The sequence below is a fragment of the Carya illinoinensis genome, chromosome 15, assembly GCF_018687715.1.
Source record: "Carya illinoinensis cultivar Pawnee chromosome 15, C.illinoinensisPawnee_v1, whole genome shotgun sequence".
In the NCBI taxonomy this organism is placed as follows: domain Eukaryota; kingdom Viridiplantae; phylum Streptophyta; class Magnoliopsida; order Fagales; family Juglandaceae; genus Carya; species Carya illinoinensis.
In genome coordinates this window covers 177,724-205,577 of record NC_056766.1, presented here as the reverse complement: position 1 = coordinate 205,577, position 27,854 = coordinate 177,724, and the positions used below count along the sequence as shown (strand labels likewise).

Sequence of the window (27,854 nt, the reverse complement as noted above, 5' to 3'; positions counted from 1 at the left end):
CACAGGCTGCCTTTTCGCATCTTTAGAGCGTTTCTTCTCACGCCAACTCCGCTTGTCGCAACAGGGCGAAACACCAAAATGGTAGCCGCTAGTGTCCTCCATAATATATACGTTCGGGGGTTTTGGCTGTTTAGATTTTTCATTTCAAATATAAAATTTTTATCTTATTATTATAATTTTTTTAAATTTATATATAAAATATAATAAATAATTTAATTTTTTCTTAACTTTTTTAAATCTTAATACAATAATAATATTAAAATATAATATTTTAATATTTAATCTTAAATCTCAAAATTCTCATTTAAAAAATCTCAATAACCAAGCAGAACAGATGTTATGGACGAGAACAGTCCAGAAACGCAGGATATCTGGCATCTTGTATCCCTTAGCGTACTACTGTTTTCCATACTATTTTATCTTAAACCACCTGAAATGAATCGGCATGATTTTGTAAATTATTCATTTTTCTTCCCTTGGGAAGGTAATACAACATTAAAACATTCAGAACGTTGATAATCATCCTTCACAAAATTACCATGCAAGATGTTGCTGATACTGTTGAGCGATTAGTGAGGCACTGAGGATTCTTTCATCTCCTAAGGCGGCAGCAATCCATCAGTTCTGTCCAGATCCATGGTCAGGAATCATATTTAAAGCCTTCATTACAAAAGTATGCATGAATGCATCTTCTTGAAGCTTCTCAAATCTGCATCCAAAAAGAATAATGATGATAATGATGATGATATAATAATAAAATAATAAGGTGGTTGAAGAAAGAAGGCACCCTAATGCTTTGGACTTCTATAAAGGAATGAAGGACCACTATAAGGATTCTGTTAAGTCAGAAGTACAAGTTCATGCAAGCCCACATCAGAAAGCTTTTATGACCAATGGAGGTGGAGCCAGCCGGAGCAAGAAGGACCACCTCACGTATTGGTTAGCATGATGGATATAATTTGAATCTCATGCCCATTAGCATTTGAGAAAATAACTTCACATAAACATAGCAAAGATCCAAACTTGAATCACAGATCAGTTTTATCCAGGGACTAAGCCAGGATTATAATATTGGGCTTCTGAATTTTTTTGGGTTGAATTAAGTTGCTCCGAAACAAAATGAGTAAAAAGGTTTAATTGTAAAATAGGTATTATAAAAAAATAGATAGTTCACCAAAATTCAGAAGGACAAAAAATTGTATCAAATTTAAGCAAAAATGCACATAAAACAAATAAAATAAATATGTAATTTTTTGGAAAATATTTACATGTCTTCTTTTTTGTTTAAAATATGCTTTGAAATGAGAAATTTAAGTAAATTTATATACTGCATTTGTCTAAGTATTTTTCCCTTGAACTTTCAAAATTTTACCCGTCAGAACCATTTTTCTAAAAAATTGGTCAAATATAAAAGAAGATCAGATGAAAAACTGAGTTTCAATTAGAATTATATAATTTTAGAATGAAAAAGGTAGTTACAGTTGAAAAAGGAGAGGCAGAAGTCTAGAAGAAAAAGAAACAAAATGTAACAGGAGGTAGCAAAATAAATTGACAGGAGGTCATGCTACCGCAAGAAAAAGAGGTCACTGCTAAAACAACGTGAAATGGCAAATGTAAAGACAGTAAATACAAATTAGGTACTTGGAGGAGGTCAATGGCTATGGCAAAATTGCCACATTTTCTGTGGCGTTCAAGTCTTGGGGATTGAGGGTGGGGGGGTTATTCTATTTGGAGGTGGGCCAACTCAAGGGACAACTACTGTGATAAATCGAAAAAATGGAATCAAAGTGAAGAATGCAGATAACAAAAACACAGAGTAGAAAGAAAAGGAAAAACGTTAGAAAAGAAGACCTAAACCTACAAACTTAAATAGTTGTATGATATCAAAAAAGTTGTAGGTAAAATACATAGAAAAAAGATTACCTTCCTGACTTTGAAGAATGACCAGCACCAAATTCACACTTGAATAACAGCAGGTTATCATCAGTCTTCAGATCCCTCAGTTTTGCTACAAACTTAGCAGGTTCCGAATACATAACACGTGGATCTGTCATAGTGTACGAGGTTCCAATTCAATGTCAGGAGAAGGAACATATTCATCATATCCAAAATTACAATATCAATCCTACATTGGTCAACTATGCGAGTGAGCCACATTGGTGGATCAGCAATAAGCGTCCAATGTGACCCATGGATTTTTTTTCTTTTTTTGATGACGGGGAACCACCCTACGGCAGAGCCCTTAGGACTCACCCATGAAACTAAACCCCTGGAAGACTAGCACAGCAACCCACCGCCAAGGCCACCCACTTAAATTGCAGTTTGATCCCAGGGAGAATCAAACCTGTGACATGGGGCACAGCACACAAGTTCGTCCTTACCACTTGGGCTACCCTAGGTTGGGAAATGTGACCCGTGGATATTACCATCCCGATAAACATTTTTTTTTATTGATAAGTAAGAAGAAATATATTAAATCGGAAATAGGCAAGGCCCAAGTACACAGGGAGTATACAAAAGAGCTTAGATAAAAGCTAAGAGCTGTGGAAAGCAGAGTATAGATCATTGAAGGAAGTGCCATTCAGTACAATAGAAGAAGCCCAGAGTAATAAAGTATGATAAAAAAAAAAAAAAAAAAAAAAAAGTGCCATTCAGGCTCCCTTGTTTGAGTATTTAACCAGCTTGGTGACCCAACATCTTGAACATCTGACTACTTGAATATCGATTGAACTGAATCTACTTGAAACTTTGTGCATGCTGTCATGGTGATTGCCCGTATATACACTAACGAGAAGAAGCTGGTTATAGCAGTCATGGAAAAACTACGTCTGCTGACGATGAAGAAATTGAAATCCATAGGAAAAATGTTTGACTCACCATTTAAACCAGCTGTCACAAGAATGTCTGGATAATTTTGTGCCTTAACCTATTTGCATAAGGTTAAAGGTCAGATCATAAAGAAGGATATCAAGAATCTAGTAAAAAAACCAAACTAGTATCATGTTCAAATGGTGAATGATGAATTGTGTAGCTTCACAGTTCAGAGAATACTGGTCAAATTTACAAGACGAGCTTCTCACATTATCAACAGGGGAATATGACTTCATGTAGAAGTAAAACTCCTCCTTTCGCGGGTCACCCCATTCCTGCAGTAGGGGACAAAAAAAATTTAAAAAAAAAAAAAAAATCAACTAAAAGATAATTTTGTTTTGGTCAGTAAAAAAGGAACTTTATTAATGAGAATAGCCCATGTACTCGTCATTCACAAGAGCAACACCTATGTGTGATTGTCTAAAGATACAAGGAAATCATGCCATCAAGGTATATTACAATCGACCAATGGAATAAAGTATTAAGAAAAAACATTCTAAGATCGTCTGTTGTCCATTTGCGATCATTGAAACTCCTTTCATTTCTCTCCATCCATATGCACCACCAAAGGCAAATCGGGGCCATCTTCCATATAGCTACAATTTGAGGATTAGCTTTGGATGCCTCTACAACTTGCTAGAAAATCCACCCCCCTTCTCGGCATCACCCAAAGTAACCCCACTCTAGTGAAGATATCATCCCAGAAGCTCATGGCCACTTCACAATGCAATAATAAGTTCTTCCAATGGAGCTTTTAGAGGAGCCTTAGGGCATGCTTAGGTAATGAGATGAGATAGAAATTGTGAGAATTTTTGAGAGATGGTTTCAGTTAAGATGTTTGAGTTGGTTTAGTAAAACTGTGTAGGTCCCATTGTAAGATATGTTTGGATGAATAAAATAAGATAAGACGGTTTTAACTTTTTAGGTTTTGTAAAACTGTGTAGGTCCCATTGTAAGATATGCTTGGATGTATAAAATAAGATAAGATGGTTTTAACTTTTTATAGGATTTGAAGAAATGGTGGGTCCCATCAATGATTGTAAAGTACTTTTAATGATTGATTAATATTGATGAATATATTTTCTATTACCAATTATCAATTATTAAATGAAAAACCCCCCAAACATATTTAAATGGAAAATTCCCAAGTTTATTTTTCCCCAAATTTATTTAATTTGGAACTGGTATAAAATAATGAAATAATGCCAGAATAACATCCAGATTTACTATAAAATAATGAAACTGGCATATAATTAATTTACAATCTATTTTATAATTAATTAACGAGAAAATATCATTTTATCAAATATATTAGATTTTTCATTTGAAATTTAAATTTTATACTGTTGTCATCATTTTCAAATAAAATTAAAAATAAATCATAAAAAAAAGTTATATTTGTAGTGCTTCTTTAGCATTCTATTTTAGCAATACAATAGTGTGTGTAACATTTTCAGCAGCAATACAATATAATTTTAGCAATACATCTTTTCATTTTCTGAATTTATGTGTGTGTTTTTCTCCTTTTACTTTCTCTCTGTTCTTGTTTTTTCCCCTTTCCCCCTTTCCTTCTTTCTTCCTTCTTATCCCATCACGCTAATCTCAATAAAAGCAAGCTACCAGATCTTCAAGACATCCAAACCTGAAGCACAATAGATGTCGTTCTGCAAAACAGTTCATGGCTCACGACCGTGATCAACTGCTTTTTTCTTGGTGGATACAACCAGTAATTTTGCTGATACAATCTCACTCACAGTTTTCCCTGTGATCTTTATTTTTTCCTTCAATTTTGGATATTTTTTTTTTCTATCTCTTCCTCTCGTGGAGTCATTGGATTTAGTTCAAGGGGTTTCTTGAGGAGAGATGTTAGCCAAAAGAAAAACATCTGTTTCCTGTGGTGTGGGCATTTCATTTGGGAGTCTTTTCTTCCCTCTAAAATTCTTTGGTTTTCAAAGCTGATGCCCAGAACTTCTTCATTTAGTAAGGTACACCAAATCAACCAGGGAATGGGTTTCTTGGTGATGAGTTTGTCAGTGTTGTGGAATGGAGGAGGAAGGGCAACACGGGATGAATTTCGGGCTCAGCCTTGGGGGCAGCTCACTGTACTGTCAGTAATAGGTCTTCTCAATGAATAGAGATGAGAAAAGTAGAGAATGCATGGGATGAGATATCTGGGTGTATCTTAACACGTTTGGATACCTAAGGGTGTTTGGCCGTACGAAAGCATCTCACATTTTTTGTGCGTCATCTGAACAACCAAACGAGGCTTTAGTCTTCCATATGTTCTACCAAGGGAATGGACTTGTATTTTGTATGATGAGGAGGGACTTGTAGAATGAATGAACACTTAATTTTCCCTTCTTTGACGGACACCAAAGGATCATGTTTTAGATAATCATCCAAAACAACACTTAAAAGTAAGGCGAAATCACACATTGCACCCTCCAACTAGCAAAATTTTACACTCTGCACATCAAACTATTAACACTGATACATTGCATCCTCTAACCACCAAAAAGTTATAATGTGCACGGCCCATCTTAGCAGCCAAAATTGGCCGAAGGTGCTATTTGTTAGTGTTTAGTAGTTCGAGTAGGATGTGCTAATTTTGGTAGTGTGGGGGCACAAAGTATAACTTGAATTGTAGTTGGAGGCGCAAAGTGTATGTTTCCCCAAAATAAAATTGCAGCAGACCTAGATGCTGCTCCCAGTGGGTCAATTAAAATCTCAAAGACAGACAAGATGGGAAAAAAATAGATCTCTAGCACCACAAACAATGTAAAGAACCAATTGAGCAAAAAAAAATTCAATAAAAGATACCAGTATGGAGTAAGTATGAAAATGCAGGACCTCAAAGTTTGGGGAATCTTATGTCTTAGTGATGTAATCAGGTTTAACAAGACATGGGCCACTAAACTAGAGATTTGGCATTTGAACGGCATAGCTGCAGGTATAGTCTCATAAAACAGTATGTTAGTACAGAAATGTACTCTCGAGGGATATGTTTATACTACCCTGCATAACAGAAAATAGAGTTCAAGACCTAATTCACTGGTCACCATCTGTGTACCACCACCCAATATGTAAACCTTTTGAAGGTTGATATAGCAATAAAATAATTGTCTCACGAGGGAAAGAAGCATACCTCCCACTCTGAAGTAGTAAGGGGAATAGTTGGATCCAGCATTGTCGTCAAAACATCAACAAAAGGTACTCCAGCAATAGCAGCCTTGAACAAGTCAGGCCTCATATTAAGAACAGCACCAATGAGCAATCCTCCGGCACTTCTTCCATCCATGCACAATTTTTCCATTGAACAGTATTTGTTTTCTATTAAATACTCAGCGCAAGCAATAAAATCCGTGAAAGTATTTTTTTTCTTAAGAAATTTCCCATCCTCATACCACTTCCTCCCCATTTCACCACCTCCTCGGATGTGAGCTATTGCATAAACAAAACCTCGATCTAGTAAAGATAGCCTTGATGGCTTGAAACTGGGATCTATGCATACCTATTCAGAACAAGAGATTCTGGATTGTTGAGTGACTTCAAAAGAAACAATCAAGTGCAAGTGAATAACAAGAAGCAAGAGAAAAACCAATTTGCAAGTGAAAACTGGGATTGTCGATTGACTTAAAAAAAAAACAAGTGCAAGTGAAAAACACCAATTTGCAATTGCAAAACCAATTGAGGAATAATATGATCAATGACAGAAAATGCTCAATTACATAACCTAAACATCTTAGCAACATTTCAATTGACTGTTGCATTATTTGCATGATTGGCCAACAGCAACTTCTTAGACCAGATAAATGGAACAAGGAAAAGTGGCCTCCAATTAGAGCCCTGAAGTTTCTGAGGAGGCTTTCAAGAAATGAAGGGATAAATCCATTGAGACAAACTTGAATGAGTTGTACAGCATTATTGTTACAAGTGCAAGAGAATTATGGATGAGAAAGCAGGGTACAAAATTCTGCCAACAGAGAATAATAATATATCAAAACAATGTCTACAACAAGAAGATTTTATCTTCGAAAGTCATACCATTACAAAATATAATTCAAGAAAACCAGTAGCCTTTTTACCATCATCAATATGGTACCAAAAGCCTATGAATCACTGTTTGCGCAAGCATCTACAATTTAATCCAGGGTTACTTTTATTACCTCATAAGAACCATAGCCATAAAGTAGCAATGGGTCCGACCCATCAAGCTTCACTCGATGCTTGTGATAAACAATTGATAAAGGAATCCGAGTGCCATCAGGAGCATTTGCCCATTTCCTTTCAGTGACATAATTTAGAGCATCAAAACCCCCGAACACCTATGATAGTGGAGGAAGATACTGAATTATGACATTCAAATTTTAGCATAATTAGACTAACAATGAGAAAATAGCACACAGAAGATGGAATTAATAATGAATAGCCGAAATATCTGTAACAAAATTAGATATTTCCTTCTTTTAACTCTATTGCACGAGAAAAAAAAAATATTACATATGTGTAATAGAAAATAGTAATGTTACCAGTCTTCATTGACATCATCAATTGTTTCAATATTAATGGATTTACAAATACAGGACATAAGTCCAAGATAATTTTATCAGACTACTATTTCGAAAACGTAAATGGTATGTACTTACAATGCATGCTCTTTTTAAACCAATGTAAGATGAAGATGAAGTGAGCTTTATGAAGTTTCAGTCTAGATCTACCTAAACTTAAATTGCATAAACCTCAAAAATAAAGAAATCAGCAAAAGAAAAACAGGGATATGCCTTTGAATCCAAAGCAAAAGGATGTCTCTATCACTTTTAGTTGAATTGCAAAGACCCATAAGATGATATCAATTAGACTTGTGTCTCAGTCTCCAAGTTTCTTCACTCCATTACAATGAGAAAACCCATGAGAAAGATGTGAGGACTGTGCCCTTTGAAGGAACTCCCCCTGGATAGGGCTAAGCAAGACTGAGTAACAGATTTACTCAAGAAAAAACTGAAGTTTACTTTTCTCATTCATACAGAAAATAGATTTACAAGGGTTTATTTATAGATTACAATGCTGAAATAGGTAAGGCAAGAAATAACTAATTGATAAGGAAAGAAATAGATAAGGAAAGAAATAGCTCCTAAAAAGGAAAAGATAAATCTCCTAAAGAACTCTCCTAATATATTCACAAATTTACAACAAATTTCCTAAATACATTCTGATTGAATCATCCAACGCTCCCCCTCAAGTTCTTCAATGGCCATTGAAGATATCTTCAATGGCCAGCTTGCTGTTCAAGTTCTCAAACTGTTTCTTTGGCAATCCTTTGGTAAATATATCGGCTACTTGTTCAATAGTCGGAATATAAGGCAAACAGATCAGTCCACTATCTATCTTCTCCTTTATGAAATGTTTGTCAACCTCAACATGTTTTGTTCTATCATGAAGTACCAGATTGTGAGCAATGGCTATAGCAGCTTTATTATCACAATATAATCTCATAGGTAGTGAATTTTCAACCCTCAATTCTTCAAGTAATCTTCTAATCCATAACACTTCACAGATCCCATGGGCAACAGCCCTAAATTCAGCTTCTGCACTACTCCTAGCCACCACATTCTGCTTTTTACTGCGCCATGTAACCAGGTTTCCTCCAACAAAAGCACAATAGCCAGATGTTGATCTTCTGTCTGTTATACTCCCAGCCCAATCCGCATCGGTGTATATCTCAACTTGCAGATGTCCATGGTTTCCAAACAATAAACCTTTACCCGGAGTTCCCTTTAAGTAACTTAGAATTCTGTACACTGCATCAGAGTGGTAAGTTCCAGGTGAGTGCATAAATTGGCTTACCATACTTACTGCAAAAGCTATGTCAAGGCGTGTATGTGAGAGATAAATCAGTCTTCCAACCAGTCTTTGAAACTGATCTTTATTAGTGACTTCTTCAGGCTTGGCAGGTTGTAACTTTAGATCCATAGAGATTCAGTTCTATGGATGTCTCTGCAGCCTTACACTCTAATAAACCTGTTTCTCCAAGCAAGTCAAGTATGTATGTATTTCCTTTGTGAAACAAAAATACCTCTCTTAGACCTTGCAAATTCCATACCAAAAAAATACTTCAAGCTGCCCAAGTCTTTGATCCCAAAGTCATTAGCAAGCACCTTCTTTAATCTTTCAATTTCACTGCTGTCATTTCCTGTCAGAATAATGTCATCAACATAGTCAATTAAAACAGCAACTTTCCCTTCACTTGAGTGCCTGTAGAATATAGTGTGATCAGCTGGACCTTGAATGTAACCGTGAATCTTTACAGCCCTCCCAAAGCGTTCAAACCAAGCTCTAGGGGATTGCTTGAGTCCATACAATGACTTTTTCAATTTGCACACTTTTTCCCTACCAAGTTTACCTTCAAAACCTGGTGGTAACTCCATAAAAATTTCCCCCTCTAGATCTCCATTTAAGAAGGCATTCTTTACATCTAACTGGTGTAAGGACCAATTAAAATGTACAGCCAAAGATAATAACACTCAGATTGAGTTTATCTTTGCCACGGGAGCAAAAGTTTCTTGGTGGTCAATTCCATAGATTTGTGTGAATCCCTTGGCTACAAGTCTCGCCTTGTATCTTTCTACACTACCATCAGCTTTGCATTTCACAGTGAACACCCACTTACATCCTACACACTTCTTCTCCTTAGGTAAATCAACAATCTCCCAAGTCCCATTCTTCCGGAGTGCATTCATCTCTTCAAGGACTGCTAATTTCCAATCTGGATAATCTAGTGCTTCATGAATACTCCTTGGAACAAATAGGTGAGAAATATTGGATGTAAAGACCTTATGATTATCAGAAAGTCTATGATAGGACAGAAATTTAGCAATAGGATGTGTGGTACATGTTCTAATTCCTTTCCTAATGGCTATCGGTTCATCAAAGTCTGCAGGTTTATCACTAGGAGATATAGTAGAAGAAGGATTACCAGGAATGGTAGGCTGGACTTTCAGATGACCATGCTTTGGAGATGATGATTGACCTTGCTCTAGAATTGTAGGCTGATGATCTTTATTATTGTAATGATACCTTCTTCTAGTATAAATGCGGAGCTCAAGGAGTAGGATCATTCTGTAGCTTTTCTCCCCCTGTTTGTGATTCACTTATACTTTGTACAGGAAGATTAGAATCTCTTGAGTTTTCTTTACTTAAAATTTCAGTTTCCTGAGTATTTAATGGATGAGATATGTCGAGAAATGTAATAGGGAGAGGGCTGGAAGTTTGCCAAAAATGATCTTCACTCTCTTTCTCCCCCGAAGATCAGTTGGGTTAAAATAAGATTGTGTTTCAACAAAAACAACATCCATACTCATATGAATTTTGTTTGTTTTTGGATTCAAACATTTGTATCCTTTTTTATTAGGTGCATAACCAAGAAAAACACATTTTTCAGCCCGAGGGTCAAGCTTAGACCAAAGGTGAGATGGTACATGAACAAAAACAGTGCATCCAAAAACTTTTAGGGGTAGATCCGAGACTACTCTAGTATCAGGAAAAGAATTTTTCAGGCAAGATAAAGGTGTAGCAAATTTTAAAACGTGGGTAGGCATTCTATTAATCAGATAACATGCAGTTAAAATGGCATCTCCCTACAAATATTTTTGAATATGCATCGAAAACATTATAGCTCGTGCAACCTCAAGTAAATGACGGTTTTTTCTTTATGCAATACCATTTTGTTGCGGCGTATCCCGACAAGTAAACTGATGTTGAATACCATTTTCTTTCAAAAAAATTCCCAAGTATTGATTGAAGTATTCAGTACCATTATCTGTACGAAGGATACTTATTTTGGTTTGAAATTGATTTTCAATCATATGATAAAAATCCTTTAATAATTTTGCACCATCAGATTTTGCACTCAGTAGGTATATCCAGCAAAGGCAAGTGTGGTCATCTATAAAGGTTATAAACCATCTCTTTCCAGACAAGGTAGTAACCTTCGAAGGACCCCAAACATTACTATGAATTAAATAAAAAGGTTTCGATGCATGATATGCTTTCAACTTATAGGAAACTCGATGACTTTTTGCTAAAACACAAGTTTCACAATGAAAGGAATTACAATGCAAATCTTTAAACAAACTAGGAGACAGATTTTTCAAATAAGGAAAACTAGGGTGTCCTAGTCTAAGATGCCAAAGCATTATTTGATCACATATAGGAATAGAACTAGAGCTACAGCTCAGGCCATGAGCTTGTTTATTGTTGAATAGAGTATCATCAAAATAATAAAGGCCATCAATCATCCTAGCACTGCCAATCATCATTCCCGAGCTCTGGTCCTGAAATTCACAATGAGAATAAAAAAATATGACTCGACAGTTAGAATCGCGGGATAATTTACTGACAGACAAAAGATTGCAAGTAAACTTAGGAACATGAAGAACAGATTTTTAAATCTGTTCTTTTGGAAATTTTAATAGAGCCTGTGCCTGCTATGGGTGAAAAAATTCCATCAGCAATGCTTACTTGTTTATTACTCAACAAAGGACAATAAGAAAGAAATAATTGAGGAAGACTAGTCATATGATCAGAGGCACCTGAATCAATTATCCATGGTACAGGAGTTGAATAAGTCGAATAAGCACTAGGATGATTACCTGTTTGGGCCAAGGAACCAATAGAAGTACCAGATATTGGATTAGATTTTAGCAGCTGAAGAAGATGATCCACCTGATCTGAACTGAGAAAGTTGGTCTTTGCTTCATTTGCTTTCGGGTTGGTGTGACTGCCTCCAGGTTTGCTGCTCTTCCAATTTGCTGGTTTTCCATGGAGTTTCCTGCAAATTTCTCGTGTGTGGCGTAGCTTATTACAATAATCACACTATACTTGAGATTTTTGTTCATACTTCCTTTGAGTAGAGCATGGCCCCTGTGCAGAGGCATTAGCTGCAGCAACCGTTTTCAAATTATTGGAGTTAGTAGCAGTCAAAGCCAAGTTCTCCACTACTCCATCAGTTCCCTTCCATTTTAGCATGACATTCCGACAACAATCTTCACCTCATACTTTAGAAAATACCTCTCCAATTGGAGGCAAAGGCTATCTGCTCAGAATTCTCCCTCGAACTTCATCAAACTCATTGAGTCCAGCCAAGAATTTAAATATTCTTGCATTTTCCACATTTTTTTGTTATGGTTGCAGTCATCCGGGCTCTTCCATTATACTCATTGAATAGATCTAAGTCCTGCCACAGCCGCTTAAGGACATTAAAGTATTTTGTAATACTATCGTCCCCTTGTTGGGTCTTGCCAATTCTTTACTGCAACTCATAGATCTGTGAATAATTTCTAATGTCAGAATACATCTAACTAACATTATCCCAGAGTTCCTTAGCAGTTGAGTAGCACATGTAGTTGGCACTAATCTCTTCGTCCATAGAGTTCACGAGCCATGACATAATCACAGAATTTTCAGCATCCCATGTAGAATATGACGCATCTGTTTTGACAGGCATCTTGATTTCACTAGTAAGGTATCCAATTTTCCCCCTCCCACGGATATACATTCGCACTGACTGTGACCACCGCACGTAATTGGCTTCATTGAGACGAATATTTGTAATCTGGACAGAATAAGGCTCGGTATGGGTAGGTTTGTGATTAGTGTTTGTCTTGATCAAGGAAAATGGTTTGGATGTATCAAACATGATTAAAGAAAGGGATTAGGAAAGTGAACAAAGTGGAAAAAAAATTAATACGAGTTTAAAAATTATGGCTGCTGGCAGGTTTAGAGGGTAAAATATATTAGAATGAGATACCCAGGTTCGGCTATGATACCATCTAGAAAAAACTGAAGTTTACTTTTCTCATTCACACAAAAAATAGATTTACAAGGGTTTATTTATAGATTACAATACTGAAATAGATAAGGAAAGAAATAACCAATTGATAAGGAAAAAAATAGGTAAGGAAAGAAATAACTCCTAAAAAGGAAAAGATAAATCTCCTAAAGAACTCTCCTAATATATTCACAAATTTACAACAAATTTCCTAAAATACATTCTGATTGAATCCAACATTTACAAATCTCGGGAGCAAAGGAAAAACCCTGACAAACGGTCAAGACGACCAAAAACCTTTGGCAAACAATCCTTAGGCAAGCACAGCCTTGGACAAGTAAAGGAAAGATAGTGTGAGGTGAGGATAGGCTTAGGCTAATAGATTTAATGTGTCATTTGGGCAAGTAAGGGTGTGGGCGAACAAAGGAGAAATAAGCGCTGTGCAGGTGGGAAACATAAGCAATATTGCATTTTGTGTGAGCAGCGACACCAGCGAGCAAAGAATAGGCGAGTGTATTATGGTATGGGCAAAAAGGAATACAATGAGCAAGCAAAGTGTAGCACAAACGCGTTTCAGGGCAAGCACCAGACAACACAGTGTGAGGTTAGTCAGTGGCCCCGAGAACTAAAGTGCCCTGAAATAGCATGGGAGTGCTCAAAAATGACGTCTCGACTAGAAGCCCTCACAATGCCATCTAAACAACATTGTAGCGAAAGAGTCACGGATCCAACATTCATCCGGCCACGAGCAGTGACTTTATCGCCATATAACATTCACCTGCAGCAATCTGGGAGGCCAACCCCATTAGAAGACTCTGTGAGTGGTCACTCACTGGCCGAGCTTCTGAACTCCAGCAAAGCTAATCATTTCAGAAGTCTGCTACCATCCCAATCCGGCGTACACCTAGACAATTGGGGAACCGCCAACCAACAGACCAATCCCACAACCATACTTGTGAGAGATTTCCCTACCTTTTTATTCTCCTCAATAGATATCACCTCTCTCTCTCTCTCTCTCTCTCTCTCTCTCTCTCTCTCTCTCTCTCTCTCTCTATGAGTGAGCCCTAATTTTCCAAAGAGTGGAAATCAAGCATGCACTTGGACATTAGACGGATACCACTAGGATTGTGACATCTTGACAACGACCAAACTTAGGAAAGGTTAATCTAAACAAGTATTCACCATACCGATAGTTACAAAATTGATGAGTATAGTATGCAAGCCCTACATGTATGCTAAGAAGAGTCCTCATTACCTAGATAGCCCTCATACCTCTCTTATTTGCATGCAATCCTATTCATGTGTCGTTCATACAAAGATCTATTTATGTGTTTTCATAATTTTCCACGAGAAAGCTATTTACTTGGATTTTCTCCAAAATGTTGTATTTGTGATTTTGTTTAACTCTCTACAAGAAGTAGATTGTTCTGTTGGTTTAAGGTGCATGTGAGTGCGTGTGTGCCTCACGACCCCAAGTCAAGATGGGACATTATCTTGGTAGAGCTCCCCTGGTCACTTAGGAGCATGTAATGACGAAGTGACATCCCTTGGACGCATGGTTCGGATGGGATGGTAATGTTCTCGCACTTTCGTACCATAGCCGTTGCCTCTTGGTGGTGGATGCTAGAGAACAACGTGGTTAAGGACTGGGACAAGAAGCCAAGCATTGCTTGTAACAAAGTCCCATGCGCGGTTGTTACCAACAATGTGACGAAGAGAGCCAATGTGTGTGCACAATAGTATAGAAGAGACCGTGGTGCATACATAAAAAGGTTTATTTTCATGATGGATGAGTAAAAAGGGCCTGGGGTCAAGGAAATTGCAGTTGACTAGAGAAAATAGGGTTCTCAGATTTTATGGGACTTGGATTTATGTTTGAGCTCAGGATGCTCGGATGGCTTGACTACATTGAAACTATATTATAGCAAAAAGTCAATGGCTGAGAAATCGTTTCAGTCGTCATCTTTTTTACTAGCGATTTGATTGTTGTTTATCCACATTTGTTACTTTCATTGTTTCTTTTACCTATCAAAAAAACTATATTACTTAAGATTGCTTGAAATTTTCAAGATGATATTAAATTCAATGCTTGCTTTTCAAGTTCTTGAAGCTTACAATTTGTGAATAGTATCATTCGGTTTCCTCACCTTATTGTGAAATTTCTTTTTGCTACTCGGGGTGTTGCTTTCCCCGAAGCAAAGTAATAGATGCTTGTTTCCTTTCCTCGATAAATAGGTCTCGTTGCCCAGAGTCCCTTGAGTATTATTTTTCCAGCATGATTTATTATCATCTTTAATTTTATAACTATACGTGTGGTTCTTACTTACTGAGATTTCTCCAAATCTTACTGTGGTAGTCCCACTACAGTTTTGCTCCTTAAAACTATAGACTTTGTTGCAAATCTAGGCAATCAGGACGAGTATAAGAAGTGAGAACTTACCCAACCTGAGGAATAGCATGGGAGTTTGTCCCCTTTTAAGATTTTGATTTATGTATTATAATGATATTATTTCAAGTGGGGGATGAACAAATTTTTCGGTTTTAATATTTTAACTATGATGGTGGTATTGATGTCGCTTATGGATATTTCATTTGGAGAATTAAAGCTTGGTTTGAATAGAGAGATACTTCCACCTCATCCCATCTCATCTCATCCTATTCCATCTCATCTCATCTCATCCTATTCCATCTCATCTCAATATCCAAACACCACAAATACAAACATTTTTCAATTTCTAATTTTCAATTTTTTAATCTAATCATTACCTAATTATTACAATTTTTCCAAACTTTCAAACAAAACACAAAAAAAAAAAAAATAATAATAATAATAATAATATCACCTTTTTCAAATTTCAAAACAAAAATTATATTATAACAATATTTTAACTTTATAATATTTTTTCAACTTTTACTCTCTCTTTTACCCAAAACCCTATGAAACATTTTAACTCAAATCATTTCAATATTATTCACAAATCATCTTAACTCACCATCCAAACCAGGCCTAAATGTATTTCTCTGGTACTCATGTTTCTAGTTATGACAAGTATCTTAACTCCTTTCCGCTGCAAGTATTTTTAAACATGTAATTACAATATTACAGGATTCAAGGGTGCTTACAGAGAGAGAGAGAGAGAGAACCAAAGTCGACGAGTGACTTTAGCCGCCACTAACGGGCGAGTGGTACCTCACTCCAGCGCAAACAAGGTCGACGGGCCTCAATGGTCTCGCCAAGGGCAACGTAGGTTCACCCTCTGGCGACCTAGGTTTTCGTAGGATCTGCACTGTCTTTCTCGGGGGTTTATCAGCCGTTTGTTCATGTGCTCCAACACCAACACAGAAACGATCAACAGGCGCCAACGTCCTCATCCAGGGCCCTCCGACATCGATTCTCTCCAGCAAACAATATCATTTTCTAGGTTTTTGTGTTTTCTGAGATCTGTAAGTTGGGGCCAACACAGATTTAAACGATGGTTTCAAGTATCCCCTTCAAGATCACACCGGCGACAGTATTCCCTCCAACGACAATCTGCTCGTGTTTTTTGTGAATCCTAAAAGGCTATGGTGATAGACGCAACCACTGCCCAAATCTACTGCAACCATCAGGCCTCCACAAAATGAACCCATTCAGCGTGGAAAGCCCTTGCATTTGAAGTTGAAGGTTAATATCAGTATGGATCAGATGGTGCGTTTTTTGGTGGAATAGAAGGCTTTTGAATTTTTGCCAGAAACATAGAAGTCTTCATTAAAAATAGTGGAGAGGAGCATAAGGGTTTGGAAATCTGTAGTGATGGGTCGTCGTGGTATAGAATGGCCAATAGCTATGATGGGAGCAGTATTAAATGCGGGGAGAAATTCAGATTTCACAAAACACTTGCACTAAGGTAACAAAACATTCATGGCTCAACGATGCTCCAACAAGCATGGTTGGTATCTAACTGGTACCGAATATGGTGAAGGTGGCCGGCGGAGTGTTGTAGTAATTTCTGAAGGGTATGAAGATTAGGGTTGGGAGAAGTTTGCTGTGGAATTACGCAGAGCCACTGATTTGCTCTTTAAGGATGGGTCAAACCAAAAGAAGAATGAGAACATCAATTTGGAGGTGAATCATAAAGACCCAAGCACATCCACGATGGCGAGGTGATCATATGCGGCAGCCTTGAAGATGGGTCATACTTTGGTGGCTCAGAGTGAGGGGAACAGTGAAAGTGGTCTGCATATGACGCAAGCTCAGAACCAGCTTGAAACGATGCAAAATTTTCTCAAGAATATGGAAACCCAACTTGTCGAGTTGAAGGCAACGATAGCTTTCTTGTCTACGAAAATAGACACGCTTTCAGTTGGAGGCAACAGGGTTGTAAGAAACAAGACTAAGATAGGCCCAAATCCTTTAAATTCAAATAAAGGAAAACAGAAAATTGGATTCAGCCTTGTCCCGATAACCAGATCCAAGAGAGTGTGGTGGATCAAAAGGAAATCTAGGTTATTTGAAGTGGGTTCTACGTCAGGTGTTGGCATAGAGAATTCGGTAATGGAATGTCATTCGCCTCAGGTAACACAGGATAGACCGATAGGCGGTGCTACACCCTTGCCCGAAGAAACTGTGGCTCCCATGTCGGAGTTGAAGGAAAATGGTGAAGGATATAGGATCTGCTGAAGTTGCATATATAGGGTCGCCAAAGGTGAAGGGACTTGCTATCGTCCCAGAACCTCTAATGGAGACCCTACAATTGGAAAGAACCAATGGAGTTGTTGAGGAGGTACGAGACTTCGTGTTGGTGCCTTGTGCGGAGAAAAGTCTAGAATCAGGAATGCAGTTGGTTAATGTGTCTGGGGATAATGTTACTCCCCTGGTCTCTCTTCCTCCGATAACAGATTAGATTCTGCCTAAAGTAAACGAGATTCAGCATTTCGAGAGAATTTCACATGAAGGATGCGAAAACCAGTTTAAAGAACTAACCACCGTGATCGAGGCAAGCCACACGCTTGAAACCAAAAGTTTCAAGAAAAACAGAAGTTACAAGGTCTTTCTTGGGCAATCAACTACGACGCTAAGGGTGGTAGCTCAAGTAGAGGTAGGGCTGTGCAAAACTCCGACATTTCCGATTCCTTCCGAATTCCACTCCGATTCCCACTCCAACACAATTGGAATTTTCGGAAAGCAGAATCGGAGTCTGAGTAGCTCCGAGTTGATGTTCGGAAGTCGAAGTCGGAGTCGGAGTGGTGAGTTGCTCCGATTTCCGACTCCGACTTCCGAATTTTTTAAAATTAAAACAGATGCAAAACGACTTCGTTTTGCATCTGTTTTATTTTTATTTTTTTTAAATAAACCTCTTTATTAAACGACGCCGTTCCATTTAAATAGGAACAGCGTTGTTCACTATGGCCCGTTGGCATTGCATAATGCCATTTCTTGATTTAGCCCTCCCTGAGTCCCCCTCGGTGCAGCCTCACCTCCTCGCCCCGAGACCTCACACTTACAGCCTTACAGGCTTACAGCAGCACAGCCTCACGGCTCACACCGTCACACGACTGCCCTCAGCCTCACACGACGGCCGTCATTTGTCTTGCCCATACACAGCTCACAGCTGAGAGTCCCTGAGACGAATCCCGCCAACTGCCGAGTGCCGACTGGTCATCACTTACAGTTCCCAGTTCCCAATCGGTAATTACTAATTTTAGGTTGTAGTTTTTTTCAAATAATGTAATGTAATGGTTCCTTTTTCTGTAATTTAATTTGTTGGTTTATGAATTTAGTTCCTTGTATGTAATTAGGATGGAAATGCAGTAACAGAATCATTGTTATAGGAATGTAAATGTGGTTGCATGCAAACTGTTTGTGAAAATGCCTCAGTGAACCATTAGTTTGTTTTTTGAAATATCAAGAATGAGAACAAGTGAACAACACTAGTCTCCTACTAGTGTTTAATCTTTTTTACTTAATTAAAAAAAATCTAACATCACATTAGATCATTAGATCAAGTAGCAACACTGAACAAGAGAACAAGTGAACAACACATTAGATCATTTTTTCTAACATCTCTCATAAGTATTTAAAACAACATTTGGATCTCTTTTATTTTTTTATTCAAATCAAGGAAGTTCTATATCCTAATCATACTGTATAGTGTATTGCCAAGGTATGGATCTAGCTTTAAATTCAACTTTAAGACTCTCAATGCAGATAAAAAATGATCAGTTCATGATTGAAATTAATTCTCTATGTATATAATAAAAGACTCAAATAATCCTTTTATATACATATATTAAATATATATATATATGGATTTAGGTTCATAATGGCATGTAATAAACACATGTTGGTATATATCTGGCCATGTCATATTGATAAACAAGTGCACCCTCCTTTTTGAAACACAAAGGCCACTTTAGTTTAGTCACGAGAAAAGCTACATCCAATATGCTTTGGGATGCTAATTCATTTTTTCCATCCAAGTATAAGTAGGTTCTTTATGATTTCCCTAAGTCCGGACATGAATAAATGCTGAAATTATTATCACTATATTATATTATTATATATTATCCAACTGATTATATATATATATATATATATGTATGTATGTCTATATCATTGATCAATTTGATCCTCATTCAGGTTTACAAAAAGCAGCTTTTAATTAATATTGCTTGTTATTTTCTACCAACTTTTACCAGACGTAAAAGATGGAGAATTGTATATATATGCAATGCTGCCAAAACAGCATTAATTTGTCCCTATTTGTGAGAATTATATATTGAGCCTCTTCTTTTGATAAATTAAGAAACTAGACAAACGAGAAAGTAAATATGTGAAAAAGTTTCTCTAAATAATAAATTCGACTGTATTTACAGCTTTGTTATAATTTTATTTTATTTACAGTACTTCTAATTTTTTATTTAGCAATTAACTCCCTACTTTTAATTTAATTTTTCTGATTCTTTGATTTCAAATAGTATGGATGCTAGACCTAGCGGAAGTAGAGATTGTGGAGACGATTCCAGTCCTCCTACACTAGCGAGGGCTTCCACCCCAACGACGGCAGATACTTCCCCCCCTAGAGCCCCATCTAGGGCAGCATCTAGAGCAGTATCTAGAGCAGCTACTTCTTGTACAAGTAGTCGACTCCCAGTAGATATAAAAGGAGAAGATGAAGATATGTTCAATGAAGAGGAGGAGATGGCAGATGTGCCCATTGAGCCTGATCAACCACCACAGCCTTCTAAAAAACGATCGTGGACGTGGGAACATTTCACTAAAATTCCTGGTGATCATGTGAACCCTCAAGCAAGATGCAACCACTGTGGGTAACTTTGTGGTTGCCATTCGAAGAAGCAAGACACCAGTGTATTAATAACACATCTTACTGGTTGCCAACGGTATAAGATCGCGAAGGGATTGGCGGCCACTGGCACTGATCAAACAAAGCTCAGTTATGAAACTCAAATGGCAACTAATAATCGCCCTTCACATGTTAAGAAGCTTATAATCCCTCAATATAGTGAGAAGATGTTGCGGGAATTACTTGCAGAGATGATCATTACTGATGAGATGCCTTTTACCACAGTTGACAAAAAAAGCTTCAACAAATTTGTGCGCTGTCTTGAACCACGTTTTCCCATGCCGTCACGGTATACGATTATGCGAGATTGTATGAAGAGGCATGTGAGGGAAAAGACGGAAATGAAGGAGATGTTTAGTCGAACTAGCCAGAGAGTGTCATTCACAACTGATACATGGACGTCCATACAAAATGTGGGCTACATGTATATCACAGCCCACTTTATTGACAGTGAGTGGACACTGCATAAACGAATAATTGGATTTAAAGAGATTGTTGATTACAAGGGTGCATCCATTGGTGCAATGATGGATGATTGTATTCAAGACTGGGGTATTAAAAAAGTCCTTTGTATCACAGTTGACAATGCCAGTGCCAATGACACTGCAATTGAGTGGTTCAAGAGGAAGGTTCATTTTAGTTAGTGGTGCACCTAGTGATGCATTTCAGTTATTAACTTGGTGGAAGGTTCATTCCACCAAGTTTCCTATTCTTTCCCAAATAGCCCGAGATCTGCTAGCTATTCCTATCAGTACGGTTACATCTGAGTCGGCGTTTAGCACTGGAGGTCGTGTGTTGGATGCTTATCGGAGTTCATTGTCAGCTTCAATTGTGGAGGCCCTCATTTGCACACAAAACTGGCTATGTGAAATGCCCATTGGAGTAGATATCATTGATCCAGAGAGTTATAGGCTTGAATCAAGTAACTTTATAGTTTATATGCTTTTAAATGATAATTTAAATATTTGTAATGTTTTAATTATTAACTTCTAATTTTTATGATTTTGTAGACATACTTGTGAACCCTAGCATAGTTGCGGATGAGTGATAATTGTGGATGAGTTACAAGTTACATGGATGAGGAGTTGTGTTCATGTATTGTAGTGATGCTATTCAGGTACTATATTAGTATTTTTAAATCATTTAAAAAATTATTGACCATTTCATAATTCATACTATATTTTTTAAAAATATTTTCATATGTATTATTTTGCAAATAAAAGTTTATAAGAACGAAGGCCGAATGGTAGTGGCTACTGGCTTCAACTCCAAGAATTAAGACTTTGTTCCTTTATTGATGTTCAAGAATCAAGACTTTATCAATGTTCAATTACTAATTTACTACTTTTTAGCTTTGTAATGTATGATTGTATGGAATTTAATCAATGTTATTTGTATTTAAGTTTTTTTATTTATTTTTACATCATTTTTTTGAAATTAGAAGTCAATTAGGTTGTTGGATCTTGAATTTCGCATGGGCCTTCGGAGCTGGGCCTTCGGATTTGGAGGTGGGCCGAAGCCCAACAATGCTCCGATCAGAGTTCCGAACTCCAATCGGAGTTCCGACATCATTTCGGAGTCGAACTCTGACTCCGTTCAAAGTCGGAGTGAAAATTTTTCTCCGGAGTTGACCATTCCGGCTCTGTCGGAGTCGGAGCCCACCCCTAAGTAGAGGGAAGTCTAAAGGGAGGGCAGTGTGAAGATAGGAAACACAAGGGGTTGGGGTTGGGGTTTGGCTTGGGTGTTAGTTCTACAGGAAACAAGGGGTTGAGGTTCAGTACTTTTTTGGGTATTTTGGGTTGTTTTTCACGGGCTTTTTTGGGTCATTAGGGGCTCTCTAATATGGGATAGGTGTTTTCTTATATACATTTAATGTACTTGGTTACTCCTTTTGATATATATAATATTTTTACTTATCAAACAAATTTTTAAACATGTATGTCGGGCATACGAGCACACAATGTTCCACGGAACGTAAGGGATGTCTCCCAACGTCGCGGCCACCCGCCAAACCACAAGCGAGGACCGAGGGCATTGCAAAAGATTTGGCTAGTTTTGGGCAGGAAGTATACTTTGAAATTTTTTAAAATAATACTTTGAAAAAAGATATTGAAACATCTATTCATCCATATGTTGTAACTTGTTCTGAGATAGATAGATATGTGAATATCAGATGCATAAAGTTTAATTTATTTTGTCATAATTAAAGATTTTGATGAACTTTCATTCATCAAAAAGATTTTAATAAATCTAAGTTGCCTAGATCTTTTTACACAATATCAAAAACCCAAACTATAAAACCAATTCAGCAATGTTCCTGTATCCTCTGTTAAATAACCATTTTCAAGCCTAACCTCAATGATTGGGTATTTGTTCTCTGCCATCCCTCCCATTGTGAGGATTCTTGGCTTAATTAGTGTTTGAGCAAGTATTATCTTATCCAATCTTATCAATGAGCATGATTTCTGCCAACTTATATTTTTTTTCACTTTCCCGTGGTTGCAGAGTTAACGAGCCAACTGCTCTGTGTGGGTGTGACACTTGACTTCATAGTTTATATGCTTGCTTGTTTTAAAAAACCATAATTCATAATTCTACCAATCAAAAGGATTTTAATAACTCATAAATCTTTTCCTTTTTACGATACCTATTGTTTTGAGCTTGTAAATCAGAAGTCAATGAAAAACACAATAATTCGAAAAGGATTTGCATATAAAACTTACTGCTTCAATCTTCTTCAAAACAGAAATGCCTGTTTTCATATCATAATCGTACACCGAGTGTGGCGTCTTCATTGAGCTATACTCAAAGCGTAAAATGCTGGAAACAAACTGTGACTCTGATGGTTCCACTGAGTATATAGGATCAATAAAATCAACTCTATGGCCAACTTGAAGACTCTTAAGCGGTTCTCCAACATTTGGAAGGCCATAGATAGTTACTCTTGGTAGACCCTCTTCACGCTCATATACAACAAGATTATCCTTAAAGAGTTGCATATCCTGAATTTTTATGCTGGACAAAATCCAAACATGATAAGCTTTTAGATTAGGGAACCACGTGAACTCAAAGGGTATCGAGAGAATGGTAACTATAAAAGATATAACATGTTCTACACAAACTTTTTCAATTGTACACACAATTATTCAGGTTGTTGCATCATAATATTACACATTTCTGAAAGCGAGCTATTTTTCATTTGTAAGTACATACAAAGATTAGCAGTTAGCAATTCAACTACAGCAATAACGCGAACAGGTGATAAATGATTTGAACATAATTGTACCACCAGTATTAAGTAGTCAACCCATAAAAATTACAAACTTCAATGTCCTTTTTATATAAGAAAAAAACACATTGAAGTTTGTAATTTCCGGAAAATATGAGAATCCTTCAATTTAGAAGCAATAAGAAAGACTTAGGTCATTTTGAGTTCTTCAATTTAGAACCTGCTATTCTGAAATTGCATCAAAATTAAGAAAAGCACTGTTTTTTATGACACGATCCAAGGGTCCCTATGCAAAAGAGAAGAATTCACAAGTCACTTCCATAGATTTTACACACTGGAGACGAATGACAGAGCCTACTGAAAGACAACTTACTGCATTCAGATTCACTAGAACCGCAAACCCATTGTAGTAAAAACCAAAATCCGAGCAGAAGGGTGTCTAATTTTTTGAGAAATGTAAATCACAATAAAATCTACACTCTAATGTTAACAATACAATTACTTAGACCATAATTAACATACATCACAAGAAATGACTCAGAAGATGACACCCACAAACAAACAAAAAGGATAGCAAAGGCCATAATCAAGCATGTAGAGGGATCTCAGGGACATCACAGATTGCAGCTATGTGGAAGATGACTCCCATTTGTATTCTTTGGTGTATTTGGAGCAATAGAAATGATAGATATTTTGAAGATCAGAAACTCTCTGTGGAAGAGTTTAGGAGTTTTTTATGGAAGACTTTATTTATGTGGGCTATTGCTTTAGCTTTTAATGGTCTCAGCTTCTATGATTTCCTTGTAAGAGTTTCTAGTCCTTAAAGTGGTGTATTTACATGTATACTTTCGGTGTACCTGGCTTACGCCTATCTTTATATCAATAAAATTTCATATTACTCATAAAAGAAAAAAAAAACAAAAAAGCCTGTAGAAATCGATTACCTTTCCCTGTGCGGAAGAAGAACCTTAGTTGCAGATGTATTGTCCATCGGACAAGCTGCTATCTCTGAATTGAAAACCTGGTCGCTTCTCCTCTTAATAAAGAAATGATCCCCACGATGGCTGACGGATGTGTCGATACCATCCAGACGAGGTGTAAGAACTTTAAGCCCATCTTCAGGCCTTGAAACATCGAGGTAAAAGTTGAACCTTGTATTTTTGCTTTCAGATGCAACGAACAAAAACTTCTTGCTCTCAGAAGGTTGAAGATCCAGAGAAAACGTCTCATCCTTTTCGTGATAAAGACAACGATCCGTTGATCGTTCAGTTCCCAATTTATGTAACCATGCCTATTGGGCAAGAAAAGAAATAGAGCATGACGATAACAAGCTAACCACAAAAGAGCCATTATTTTTCATGGTAAAAGGAAGTAGAATAACCTTGTCAGGGCGGAGAATCTCGTCCATGGTGATGTACACTAAAGACTCATCACCTGCCCATTCGAGATAGGAAGACACACCCACTATAGGGTTCCCCAAGGGAACCCCAGTATCGGCATCAATGAAATAAACGGTATAAATCTCGTTCCCTTTTGTATCCTCCGCATAGGCCACGAGCTTGTTGTTCGGACTAACTTTGAAAGCACCAATGACATAATAATCGTGAGCTTGAGCCTTAACATTCTCATCCAAGATAACATGCTCCGGAGGAGCATCAGGTCCTGTAGGCATCGTGTCGTTTGCAGAAGGTGGGACCTCTGGATTGGGTACAAGACACCTACAATGCTGAACGTACTCCTTACCCTCCAGAGTCCTCCGGTAGTAGTAGTAAGCCCCTTTGCGCACAGGCGCAGACACATCATCCTCCTTGATCCGGCCCCTTATCTCCGCGTAGAGCTCATCTTGAAAATTTTGCGTGCCTTTTATATAAAAAGAAGATGAAAATTGGAGTCTTTTTTTTAACCGATCAGAAACAAGGAATAAAGAGAGAGGGGTGAAAATGAAAATGATATCTTCTTACCGGACATGAGGGAATGAGTATAGGCATTCTCCTTTTGAAGGTAAGAGAGGACGTCGGGATCAGAGCGGGCGTCATCGCGGAGCCAGTAGAAGTTGTCAACCCTCACGTCGCCGAACATCTCCATGAGGTGCTCCACCTTCTTGGCCACCGGAGGCTGAGGCCTTTGAGTTGTCCCCATCGTGGGCATCGATCGGAGGGCGATGTGTAATTGAGGTTGAGTTGGGGAGGAGAGGACGACGGGGAGGCAGTAAAGGAGACTGCCGAGTTGGTTGAATAACGATGATGATGGGTAATTAATTTGTAATTTTGGTTATGTATTTTTAATTTTTAATTTTGTATAAATGATTTTAATTTGTAATTTTGGTTATATATTTGTAGTGTGTATTATAGTTGAAAAACTTCTTCTCGTAAGTTTGAATTTTATTTTATTTTACAATATCTAAGATTTTAATATGTGTATTAAGTTCAAAAGATATGATGATGAATGATCTTTATGTGAATAATTTCTTTTTACAAATTAGAAATTATGAATTAAAAATTATATTTAAAAAAATATTGATATGGAAGCCAATCCAATTAAAGTCTAAAATTGTAAAATTAAAATATCAAATAGATTAAAGAAAAAAGTCCAATAAAAAAACTTAATTCCGACTCCGCTCGACAAGTTGAAGTCGGAGTCAAAGCGAAGTCTATCAAGATGGGAGTTGAAGTCTGAGGACGATAATACTAACTCCGAAAAGTTAGTGCTCAGCCCTAGTAAGAGCATTGCAAAATAAAATTTATATAATATGAAATGATTTTACATTTGATTATTCTATTTAATATTTATTTTTACATTAAATTATCAATTTATTTATCAAAATAATAATAAAATATTATAAATTTAATAATATTTTTTAAAAGTTTTTTTCTATTAATTGTTTTTCTAAATTAAGAGCTTATATAGAAATATATTATTATTTTTTATTAAATAATATAGAGAAATAATGCAGGAGGAAGAATGAGAATGGAGAGAGAGAATAGAGAGGAAGAGAGATATGTAAAGATATTATTTTTATTCATTTAAATGCGAAATAATAACAATTAAATTTAGTTGTAAACCTTAATTTTACTGTAGCTAAAAATAAAAAATTTTAAAATTAGATAATCCAATATAGAGTATTTTCAAGTTCTATTAGCTAAATTTCTCATTAGATTTATATTTGCATAATTCAATGAGGATGCTCTAAGCAATCGTATCATATTCCAATAAAATTTCCTAAATTTGAGTGAAAATATACTATTATTCAAATTTTATCTTAAATTTTACTAATTTTTTAAAAACATCTTACATCTCATTTTTTATAATGTATCTATTCTATTAAAATAATTTTTCTCTATTCTTTCTTTATTATGTTTTTCTCCTATTTTCATTTACAATCTTAACTACTCACTCTTTTATCTTTTTCCTATGTCGAGAGACTCCATTCACGCCCACTTACAATCATGAGACGAGGTTGAAGTCAATATTCACACCTATAGGGTGCAGCACTTCAAGCAAGACTCCAATAATAAGTGACTAGAAGAGCAGCTTGACTTGTTGGAAGAGGTCAGGCTTAAAGCAGAAGTGAGAACAGCTGTCAACAAGAAGAGGGCAGAACGATGTTTCAACAAGTAGGTATGCTCGAGAGCATTTAAGGTCGAGGACCTCGTGTTGAAGCAGACGGGAACAACTATCTGATACGAAAGGAAGTTGGGCCCTCAGTGGGAAGAACCCTACATAATCACAGCCAACAACCACCTGGGTTCCTACTGGCTTCGAGATTCTTAAGGGAATGAACTACCACACCCATGGAACGCCAAACATCTATGAAAATTTTATCACTAAAAGTTTTATAATTTGTAATTTACATTTCCATATCATCAGCACAAATTCTATTAACAAAAATGTGACTTTTCAGGAATAAAATGTATAAACTCTCAATCGTCATCAATGTAATCTCCACCAATGTAAATCTCCATCAGCGAAATCTCTAACAACTCTTACCTCCCTCCTATGCACCAAATGGATGAGTTATGCCAAAGGTTGCTTTATCCCTCTCGCGGCGAAGTGTGGGTTAGCCCTCGATTGCCTGAAGTAATTGTTATCTCCATCAACGTGAATCTCTACCAACAGAATCTCTAACAACTACTTACCTCTCCTACGGGGTACCAAAGATATAAGTGTAATGCCTAAGGCTATTTTATCCCTCCCGCATGCAGGCCAGCACTCTGTTGCTCGATAACTTGTCTTCCTTGTGAGCATCAATATGCGGGAGAGAGAGTCCAGTCCCAACTGCCCGAACAACCTACCTTCCTATGAGGGTTGATAAGTCCAACCCCTACGACGGCCTAACCTCCCTCACAGAGAAGAGCAGGACTAGCCTTTTGGGTGCCCGCACAACTTACCCTGACTTCTGTCATTACGAAGAGTGGGATCAGTGCCAGCCTGACCCAACATTTACCTTCCCTGTGATGTCAACGAGCGGGAGTGGGTCCAATCCCAAACTGTCAAAACAACCTACCTCCTCATGAGGGTCAATAGGTAGGTCCAGCCCCCGCAATGGCCTAATCTCCCTCATGAAGGAGAGAGGTTCCAACCTCTC

At 37.1% G+C, this 27,854-nt stretch overlaps 1 protein-coding gene and 1 non-coding gene across 3 annotated transcripts; one reads left to right on the top strand and one right to left on the bottom strand.

Annotated features, from left to right (window-relative positions):
• Positions 1 to 352: 352 nt before the first annotated feature.
• Positions 353 to 25,515, bottom strand: LOC122295981 (protease 2). 2 transcript variants are annotated; one of them, XR_006238344.1, is made up of 11 exons: positions 25,231 to 25,515; positions 24,651 to 25,129; positions 24,214 to 24,560; positions 22,764 to 23,055; positions 7,038 to 7,196; positions 6,017 to 6,382; positions 3,081 to 3,146; positions 2,878 to 2,926; positions 1,924 to 2,047; positions 539 to 709; positions 353 to 430 (listed from the first exon to the last, which is right to left on the bottom strand). XR_006238344.1 is itself a non-coding variant. In XM_043105282.1 (10 exons), the coding sequence occupies exons 1-10, from the start codon at positions 25,415 to 25,417 to the stop codon at positions 619 to 621; spliced, it is 2,160 nt and encodes a 719-aa protein (XP_042961216.1). In that variant the 5' UTR covers positions 25,418 to 25,515; the 3' UTR covers positions 353 to 618. The 2 variants fall into 2 exon arrangements, 1 of the variants encoding a protein (XP_042961216.1); XM_043105282.1 differs by having other exon boundaries at positions 353 to 709.
• On the top strand, positions 14,566 to 14,697 carry LOC122298047. Its single transcript, XR_006239103.1, has one exon. It is a non-coding gene; the product is annotated as a small nucleolar RNA snoR111 (small nucleolar RNA).
• Positions 25,516 to 27,854: the final 2,339 nt, after the last annotated feature.